This window comes from Mandrillus leucophaeus, unplaced genomic scaffold, assembly GCF_000951045.1.
Source record: "Mandrillus leucophaeus isolate KB7577 unplaced genomic scaffold, Mleu.le_1.0 Scaffold34, whole genome shotgun sequence".
Classification (NCBI taxonomy): Eukaryota; Metazoa; Chordata; class Mammalia; order Primates; family Cercopithecidae; genus Mandrillus; species Mandrillus leucophaeus.
In genome coordinates this window covers 6,165,845-6,176,419 of record NW_012103587.1, presented here as the reverse complement: position 1 = coordinate 6,176,419, position 10,575 = coordinate 6,165,845, and the positions used below count along the sequence as shown (strand labels likewise).

General features: G+C 48.9%; 1 protein-coding gene across 1 annotated transcript in view; it reads right to left on the bottom strand.

Moving 5' to 3' along the window:
• Positions 1–3,227: 3,227 nt before the first annotated feature.
• Positions 3,228–10,575, bottom strand: part of GLT1D1 (glycosyltransferase 1 domain containing 1) — a 114,502-nt gene continuing 107,154 nt past the window's right edge. Inside the window, exon 12 of the mRNA XM_011988887.1 lies at positions 3,228–5,246. Coding sequence (XP_011844277.1) covers positions 5,085–5,246 — 162 coding nt within the window. The 3' untranslated portion in view covers positions 3,228–5,084. The remainder of the gene's footprint in view (positions 5,247–10,575) is intronic.

Sequence of the window (10,575 nt, the reverse complement as noted above, 5' to 3'; positions counted from 1 at the left end):
CAACCTCAAACTCCTGGATTGGAGCAATCCTCCGGCCTCAGCCACCCAAGTAGCTGGGACTACAGACATGCGCCGCTGTGTCTGGCTAATCTGGCTAGTTTTTTGCTATTTTTTTGGAGACATGGGGTCTCACTATGCTGCTCAGGCTGGTCTCAAACTCCTGGGCTCAAGTGATCCTCCCACCTTGGCCTCCCAAAGCACTGGGATTATAGGCGTGAGCCACTGGATACTGTTTCTATTATGCCCACACAAATAAATTTTGTTCAACGTAAGACAGATTTAACCTATTTTCATAATTTTGGGCTTCATTTTTCAGTATGAAGTCACAGTCCAGCCTTTTCTTAGACTGTCCTTGTTTTCCATGAAATTCTGGTCCCTGTTCCAATGGATGATGTCAGTCAGCAGCTGTCAGCGTCTGCTGCACACGGGGTCACTGGGCTGTTTCCGGCCTGGGTCTCCCCTGACAGTCCGATTCCTTTGGTCAGGGACGCCGCCTGAGTATCCAGATTTCTCAAAGACAAGGCTGGGAGCTGCTGTTTCCAGTGGCCCCGCCAGCTACGGCCGATCCCAGATAGGGAGATCTTGGCTCACACCATTCCCACATCAGCTCCTACCACTGACCGACCATTTAAAGTGATGTTAGAATCAGAGAGGGGAAGTGAGGACGGGGACTGGGAAGATGCAAGGAAACAAAAAAAGAAGGAGAGAGGGAGGGAGGGAGGAAGAAGACAAATGTTTCTTCATCAGAAAACGGAGAAGAAGAGCTAGCTCTCCCGTCTCGTAAGAAGCTCCAGATAAATGCTAAAAAAGGCAAGTTCAACCACCAGGGATGCTTCAAGGGAAGAGGTCCTCTAGCTCCATGCAAAGTACTACTGCAGAGGCCAAAAGAGGAAAGCAACGAACACCTGACACCAAGACACCTGCTGTGAGCTCACAGGTTTTCAACACTCCAGTCTTAACTGTATCCGGGGAGTGCGGTCTTCACCACACTTTCCAGATCCGCAGGGCTGGCAAGGTTCTGACTGCGCCCGCGCAATCCCATTGACAAGGGGAGCCTATGCAGTCTGGTTTTGTAAACTTTAAGATGCACGATGAACCTCTGAAGGTGGAGAAGGTACCCTGTCTTACTGCTTTACTGTGAGAGTGTGGGAAGGGGCTGAAGAGTGGTATTTAAGGAGAAGCTGTAAGCCTCAACTCATCACTCGGACCTGCAACCCAGTGTCAGCCATGCCTCTCGCTACATGACACTAAGTTATTAGATACATATATGTATATGTGTGTATATATGTATATATATGTGTATATATGTATATACACCCATAATACATATATACATATATATACACACAATATACGTGTATATACATATATGTGTATTTATATACACACACACACACATATATATATAGTTTGTTTGTGTTTTGTTTTTGTTTGAGGCAGTCTTGCTCTGTCACCCAGGCTGGAGTGATGTGGCATGATCTCGGCTCACTGCAATCTCCACCTCCTGGGTTCAAGCAATTCTCCTGCCTCAGCCTCCCTAGTAGCTGGGATTACAGGCATGTGCCACCATGCCTGGCCAATTTTTGTGTTTTTAGTAGAGACAGGGTTTTGAACCATGTTGGCTAGGTTGGTCTTGAACTCCAACTCCTGGCCTCAAGTGATCCGCCTGCCTGGGCCTCCCAAAGTGCTAGGATTACAAGCGTGAGCCACGGAACCTGGCTTAGTGTTATTTTTATTAAAAGTATTTCCCTCAATATGTAAAGGTTATAGTATCTCAGTTTTATCCTGCAATGTATTTTTGAATCATTCAAACCTGTACATCAGCAAACTAAAAACTACACACAAAACGTTTGAACATTTTACCCACAGGAAAAGAAATCATTATATCCAAAGGACACCTGTGCTCATGTTTATTGCAGCACTATTCACAATAGCAAAGATATAGAATCAATCTAAGTGTCCATCAATGGAGGGCTCGATAAAGAAAATGTGGGGCCGGGTGTGGTGACTCACACCTGTAATCCCAGCACTTTGGGAGGTTGAGGTGGGCGGATCACCTGAGGTTGGAAGTTCGAGACCAGCCGGGCCAACATGGAGAAACCCCGTCTGTACTAAAACTACAAAATTAGCTGGGCATAGTGGTGCGTGCCTGTAGTCCCAGCTACTTGGGAGGCTGAGGCAGGAGAATCGCTTGAAGCCGGGAGGTGCAGACTGAGGTGAGCTGAGATTGTGCCACTGCACTCCAGCATGGGCAACAAGAGCAAAACTCCGTCCAAAAAAAAATGTGGAATATATACCCACAATGAATACTATTCAGCCATGAAAAGGAAGGGAATCACGTCTTTTACAGCAGCATGGATGGAAGTGGAGGTCATTATTATATTCAGTGATACAACTTAGAAACAGAAAGACAAATCTTGCAAATTTTCCTTGTAAGCGGGAGCTAAATAACGTGTACACATGGAAGCAGAGTGTGGAATGCTGGGCCTTCGAGGGCTGAGAGGGAAGAGGGGAGGATGAGGGTTGCTTGGCGGGCACGGTGTGCATTGCCCAGTGAGAGATGCCCCGAAGACCCTGACCTCACCACCGTGCAAGGTATCAACAGAGCACAACTGCATGTGTGCCCCACGAATATATACAAATAAAAATAAATACATGTTTAGGTCAGGCATGGTGGCTCATACTTGTAATCTCAGCACTTTGGGAGGCCAAGGCGGGCGGACCACTTGAGGTCAGGAGTTCGAGACCAGCCTGGCCAACATGGTGAAACCCCATCTCTACTAAAAATACAAATACCATATACAAATAAAAATAAATACATGCTTCGGCCACGCATGGTGGCGGGCAACTATAATCCCAGCTACTCAGGAGGATGAGGCAGGAGAATCACTTCAATCCAGGTAGCAGAGGCTGCAGTGAGCTGAGATCGCACCACTGCACTCCAGCCTGGGTGACAGAGCAAGACTCTGTCTCAAAAATAATAATAAAAACAAATAAATGTTTAAACATAAAGTGAACCAAGTGTGAAACTGACACCATGTAGAACCCTCATGGAAAAGCCCTGGTTTTACATCTATACTTGGGTATTAAAATAGTGGCTGCATTTTAACCCCCACTTAACTAGATGCTAGAGTGCCTGTACTTCCTTTGAAGACGTGAGGTCTGGCGGAGGGATCTGCTCCTTGCAGAAGACTCCTCACCGTGGGCAGAAACAGAGGCTATTTTCATATGGCTAATGGTGACATACTTTATTAATTTAAAAACACGCCCATCCCCCACAGTGCATGGGGCATGTGCACATTTTCCTACCAAGACATAAATGGTGATGTGGAGGTACGGTGGAGGTCAAGCATCTATAGGGTCATTCAAGGAGGAACAGATTCAAGCTTTTGGACGATCAGCGTTTTGTAAATAGCAGCATCTTCAGATCTAAGACAACACTGGACCTGGTAGGACCTTTTCTTTGGGTGGCATTAATGACTCCAGATTCAGACCAGGTGGTCCGCTCCGGGCCCAGGCTCTGCCTCTCCCTCCTCTGTCCCACACCTAGACATGAAAGCCATAACCCTTGGGTCCCTCAGAGGACAAAAACAAGGGAGGGGAGGGGGACGATGGGAGCCATTGTTGAGCAGCTGGGAGCCTCTGCTGTTTCCAGCTAACTGCCTTTCTGGAAAGCGATTCTGTTCCACGATGGAGGCAGTGGAATGAAACATCAAATTACACGGCACAAGATCCAAGCTAGTTGTTCTCATCCCCGGGGCATCAGAGTTTAAGAAGTTTAATTTGAGGCTACTTCTTTTAAAAACAAGATGTAGGTTGTGCCATTAAAAAAAAAAAAAGATGGTTGAAAACATGAAAGCAGAAAGTTCAGACATCCTAAAACTTGAAGCCAAGACAGCGCCGGTGGAATCTTCTCCCTCGGCCGTCCGAAGCGCCTGCACCCGCTTTCACCGAATGCTTCCCACGCAATGCTCTGCCCTGGCTGTGCCTTCTCACCTCCTTAAAGCAGACTCTGCTTTCTATCCACACGAGGTGGGAAACACCGCCTTCCCCATTTGTTGTAAGGAATCTACCGGCAGGCAACAATTTCAGTGTTCAGTGGCGGTTTTCCCAGGCAAATTCCACTAGCAGAGGACAAGGAAGACTGCACGTTCTCATGTGACATGGGTGACATGGATGGGGCGAGGCCACCATTACCATGATGGCAGGGCTGGCACGGGCTGACCTCACTGTGTGGCTGCAAAGCCCTGCAGACCTGAGCTCCATCCTGCCAAGGGCTGGAGGCTGGTGACCCTTCCAACACCCATTCCTGGGTCCCTGATGTGGGAAGGGGAAGGGCCCACCCTGGACCCAAAGCCCCAGGCCTCCATCTCAGGGTCACTTGAGTGTTTTGCAGGCTACGCATGACGTGGCGCTTGTTCCTACCTGGTTTTCCACTCAAATTCAGCCAAGAGGTGGGCGGGGCCACAAGCAGCCTGGCCACTTTTCTAAAAAGCACAACTTTCAATTCCACCATTGAAAAGTGAGATGTGCTGGGCGTGAGCTCACTCACAGCACTTTCTATTGTTCAGAGAAGCCTGGGGCCACCCACGTGTCTGTCAGAGTCCTGAGATCACAACAAAAATCCTGCTAGGACCCGGCTCAGCTTACATGTCTGTGTTTTGCTTTTGCCTTTCAAACTGGCAATGATGGGTAGAGGTCGGTCAGAAGGCAGGTCGGGGGAGTCTGAACCGTGACTGCTTGAAAATAAGCCTCTATTGTCTGCACCAAAGCCCTAAAGCAGGTAATCAAATTCTCTCCCCAATTCCCTGAAAACCAGTTCCCCTTTCCCTGTCCCAGTCAACCCAGTCACTCAAGCACCTCCATCAGGACTGGCCGGTGAACACACCTGGGACAGCATCTGAACGCAGGGAGGATATGGGATAAACGCAGTGGCTCTGGGGACTCACGACCAACATTTTCTAGGATTCTGCTGAGGCTGGTTTTATATGAACGGCCCGGGACCCACGTTACCCAGAACTCTGTCTCTGAGTGTCCACCCAAAGCTGTGTGTCGGACAGCGGGTGTCTGATGAGGCGGGGCCCTCAATCTTCAGTGCTTCCTTCCAGCTTCCTGATGAGCTGTTGGTAGGTATCTCTTTCCACCTGCCATGAATGATACATTCTCACGTATTCCCTTCCGTTCACTACAATTTCCTTTTCCAGTGCAGGCTCACTAAGCAGTCTCTTTGCCAGATGAACAAACTCCTGCAAAAAAACGAAGGAGAAGTAGACATAAATCACTGACGAAGGGAGATTTTGCAAATGCACCCAAGACCCTGTGTCTGCATTAGCTGCTGGTCTTGCCGTTGTCTGCCTCCTGGACCTGGAGAGAGTGACTTTTAGGAGGGATGGGAGTTAATGCAAACATTGAGACTGAGTGGGAAATAATATATATGCACAGACACACACACAGACACGCACACACACACATGTACACACACATGCACACGCACATGCACACACACACACATATGCTGGGATGAACATCATAAAAAATACTGGAGCCACCAACTCCCTTCCCTAGATCAACAAGACCACCTGTCTTCCTAAGGACTCTCAGATCCACAGTTTCTTCCCTCTCATAAGTGGAGCCTCAGATGTGAACTTAGGTCTTACCCCAGAGTCTGAGTCCCACACAATACGACCCCCACCCCATTTCTTTTCCTTTGTGTTGTTCTGTCCTCTTCCCTGGGTGCAGAGCCAAGCCTGTCTTCACAATACAGGTGGTGTCTGGTGCAGTGGAAAGCACTAGCGCTTCAGAGCCAGATCTGGGTTCAAATTCTTCTGAACGACCTAACTTTGCTGTGTGGCCTTGGGCAAGCTAGTGAGCCTCTCTGGGCCCCACATTTCCCATCTGTGGAGGAGTGATGGGTACTGAGTCGGTAAACCCAGCTCTGCCCCGAGTCCCAGGGGCTCCCTGCATGAAGCAGCGAGGGAGGGGGATGTAACAGCCCTTTGTTGTTCTGGTCTTTCTGCAGCTCAGCTTCCGGCTGCGTTTCCGCTTATGCTCCTCACTGATGAAGGCTTGCAGACCCTTGGCGCAGCAATGGCAATGAGAGAGTGCTCCTGCTGACCTGCTTTTCATATCAAAGCCCTTCAGGATTTCAGGATTGGAAAAATAAATTAGAAGTATTTTGACTGTTAAAGGGTATTCAGGGAGAGGAGGGGACCAGTCATTACTCTCCATGTGTGCACATAAATCAACAGCAGAGTTCTTGATGCAGGAGGCGTGGGTTTAAATTCACACCCTACCCTTCACGTGAGCGGCAGTGGGTCAGTTTCTTACCCTCCCTGTGCCTCAGCTCCTCAACTGTCAATCAGGAGTAGTCACATACCTCTTTCCTAGGGTGTTGAGAGGATAGCAAACGAGTTACTGCAAACAAAGAATTTTGAGCAAAGCCCAGCACATGCTTAGCTCTCGTTACCATGGTTATTCCCCTACAGCCCACGTAAATTCCAAGAAGGCAGCTATGTCTAAGATCAATACACAGCGCTCTTGCTGTTTAAAAGGAATATAAACATATTCTCCAAATTATTGTTAATTAAATGTTGAATGCCTTTTATAGCTGGCAATATACACAGTCATATTTATGGTACAGTAGAATTATATTTTTATAGATTATGTTTATACTTTATAGTAAATTGGTAGTCGTTTTATAATAAAAATATAATATGTTTATTCCCGTTTCAGGGCAGAACAACATTCTTATTAAAATTATTTGAGATGCTTATAGCTGGGTATATTATTTTATGATGCTGGTCATATCTTTGATTTATCTTACGTGGAGACTTTAGTGGAAACCCAATCCCCTCCTTCCCCGCTCTGCTTGTTATTCTTACAGAATGTATGGCCCTTTTACCACAAAATCCTGAATTACAGAGTTTCTAGGAACAGGTTGTAATAAAACACACTCTTCTTTTCTCTCCGCACAGAAGAGTGAACAAAAAAACATATACTTAAATAAAGCAAGAGAGAGGGGGGTTATGAGTAAGCAACATCTTGGCTGCTGGCTTAATAAAACCCTGGATGACTGGCAGAAAGAAAGGAAAAGAAAACCATCAGAAAAAGCAAACATCTCTCTTGAATCATAAGTCACTCCCTGAAGCTCTGGGATTCTTTTCTTCTGGACTAAAAGCTCCTATGCAGCTGCATCGGGAATCTGCTGGACACGCGCCTGTGGACATGAGAAATCCATGTGGACACAGACTCTGTCGCTTGCTTACCAGTGTAGACGGTTTGCAAAGGTGGCCACACCCTCTACCCCTGTATGCATGCCTCTTTGCAATATGACACTGCCACTCTCCCCATTGAGCAGGTGTGGTCTATTCCCCACCCCGCCCCGATGACTCTGACTTGGTCGGGTAATTTGCTTTGACTGACAGGACACATCAGAAGTGATGCGGTCTGCCTTCCATGCAAAGCTTCAAAAGCTCTTATAGCTTCCAAACATTCCCCGGCTCTGTGAGAGCCCTGGAGACCGCCAGGTAAAGCAAAGCCTGGGCTAGCCTCCTGGGGGAAGGGAGGCCATGTGAACACGGGCACTGAGCAATGACCAGCACCATGAGTGAGGCTGTCTAGGACTATCCAGCTCCAGGCCAGCTGCCGGAAGACCGTCGCTGGACCAGTGGCCCCAGGCCACTCCCCAAACCAGCAGAGGCACCACCCCGCGAACCCAGCTCCAACTGCAGACTCAGAAAACTGCAAACAAATAAAATAGTGGTAGTTGTAAGGCACTGACTTTTGGGATTCTTAGTTACACAGCTATGTATAACCGACACTCTCGCCAGGCACTCAGCGCCTCCTCTTCAACAAGAGAACCGTGAATGTTTGAAGTTCTACCCCTCTGCAACACGGACTGGGAAGAAGACCCCGTCTCCACTTCCAAAAGCTGGTCCTGATTTGTCCGAGCCAGCTGTGGTGTGGCAGACACACCCTGGGCTGACCCCAAGAACCCCGGCCCGTGACATGCGTGTGGGTGGACTTGCCTCCAACCAACAGAATATGGCAAAGGTCCGGGGATGTGGCTCCCTCGACAGCGTGACGTCACACAGGACATCATCTCAGCAGAGCGGAGCAGGGGACACCCGTGTTGCCAGGCCGAGGGGCAGCAAACCACAATCAGTCCTGACTCATGATGGCTCAGCTTCAGGTTTTTCCGTTTTCCAATGGTGTGAGAGTGAGATGCTTTCGGTAGAAACTGAACTTCAGGCACCCATACAACCATTCTATTCTTACTCTCAGTACAGTAGTTGATAAATTATATGAGATATGCAAAACCGTACTCTAATACAGGCTTTGCGTTGGATAACTTTGCCCAGCTGTAGGTTAGTGTAAGGGTTCTGAGCACTGTTGAACCCTACCCCAGGTAGGCTGGGCTAAGCTGTGATACTCCGGAGGTTGGTGTATTAAGTGCATTTTCTCTTCTTCTTTTTTTTTTTTTTTTTTGAGATAGGGTCTCGCTCTGTCACCCAAGCTGGAGTACAGTGGTGTGATCACAGCTCACTGCAGCCTCAACCTCCTGGGCTCAAGAGATCCTCCCACCTCAGCCTCCCAAGTAGCTGGAAATACAGGCACATGCCCCTTATCTGGCTAATTTTTGTATTTTTTCTGAAGATGGGGTTTCATTGTGTCACGCAGGCTGTTAAGTGCATTTTTAGCTTCCAGTGGGTTTATTGAGATGTAACCCAATCACACATCCAGGGGCATCTGTCCCGTCAGCTTCTAAGAGCTGAGGGTGGCCTCTGGCCAACAACCAGGGAGAGAACAATGGCCTTAGGAAACTGAACCCTGCCACCAACCATGCTCTAGATGAGAATGTGGCCTGGCCACCCAGAGTGCAGCCTGGTGGGACTTGAGGCCCTGAGCTGAGGACCCACCTGGGCTGTGCCCACAGCCTGGATCCGCAGAAACTGCCAGATGGCAGATGGGTGTGGCTTCAAGCTTCTGAGTTTGTGGTGATTTGTTGCATGTAATAGAGAACGAACACTGTTATCCTGTTCTCCCCTGCCAACGTTTGACCCAAGTCTGGCCACTGAGATTGTCAGAGGCGTTTGAACCGGAGGAACTCCATCTTGAATAGCAGCTGGGTAAACTGAGGCTGAGACCTGCTGGGCTGCATTCCCAGATGATGAAGGCATTCTAAGTCACAGGATGAGACAGGAGGTCGGCACAAGACAGAGGTCATAAAGACCTTGATGATAAAACAGGTTGCAGTAAAGAAGCCGGCCAAAACCCACTAAAACCAAGATGGCAGCAAGAGTGACCGTTGGTCGTCCTCACTGCCACACTCCCACCGGTGCCAGGACAGCTTACAAATGCCATGGCAACGTCAGGAAGTTGCCCTATATGGTCTAAACAGGAGAGGCGTGAGTCATCCACCCCTTGTTTGGCATATCACCAAGAAATAACCATAAAAATGGGCAACCAGCAGCCCTCGCGGTGCTGTGTCTACAGAGTATCCATTCTTTATTCTTTCACTTTCTTAATAAACTTGCTTTCACTTTACGGACTCGCACTGAATTCTTTCTTGCAACAGATCCAAGAACCCTCTCTTGGGGTCTGGCTTGGGACCCCTTTCACGTACCAAGATGGGAGGGAGAGACCAGCAGTCAGTGTCTTCTGGAAAAAGTGGTTTCCTCCTTCTAAGAAGAGAACACTGGGAACCACTGCCCCCTCCAGCCTCTGAGGCCACCCAGGTCACGTGGGGAGCCCAGATCCACTGCGGCGATTCCCACCCACCTCAGGACGACGTGGCACACAGGAAGGCAGGGCCAGACGCACACGGAGGAGGAGAGCCGTGCCCGCCCTGACATGCCATGCCGGACATCAGCAGTGGCTCTGGAATCTGACAACGGACACCTCATCAAATGCACTGAAGAGCTACACAGCAGGACTTGCCGCCCTGAGTGTCCCTGAGACGGATCCTTCCAGCCCAGGTGCTGCAGGTTTCACACAGGTTTCAGCCAGGAGCTGCGGAAAAGCCGATTGGCTGTAACCCTGGAGGAGGGGGGGTCCACTCAGGATCTTCCATTGGCTACGCAGTGATCTACTCATGAAAATTATGAAAATAACTCAGAGGCCGGGCGCGGGGGCTCATGCCTGTAAACCCAGCACTGCGGGAGGCTGAGGTGGGCAGATTACCTGAGGTCAGGAGTTCCCGACCAACCCAGCCAACATGGTTAAACCCTGTCTCTACTAAAACTACAAAAAAATTAGCTTGTCATGGTGGTGGGCACCTGTAATCCCAGCTACTCAAGAGGGTGAGGTAGGAGGATCGCTTGAATCTGGGAGGCAGAGGTTGCAGTGAGCTGAGAGCACCATTCATTGCACTCTAGCCTGGGCGAGAAGAGCAAAATTCTGTTTAAAAAAAAAAAAAAGAAAAAAGAAAAGAATTCATGGGGCATTACAGAGGGCAGACGCTAAAAACTCAAAGCAAAGCCAAGTACGGAAACTCCATCTCTCAGGAGAGTTAAAAAACACAAGCCTCACCTCTGTTCCCGATCAGCGGTGGGAGACGCAAACGCCTTCCGGGGC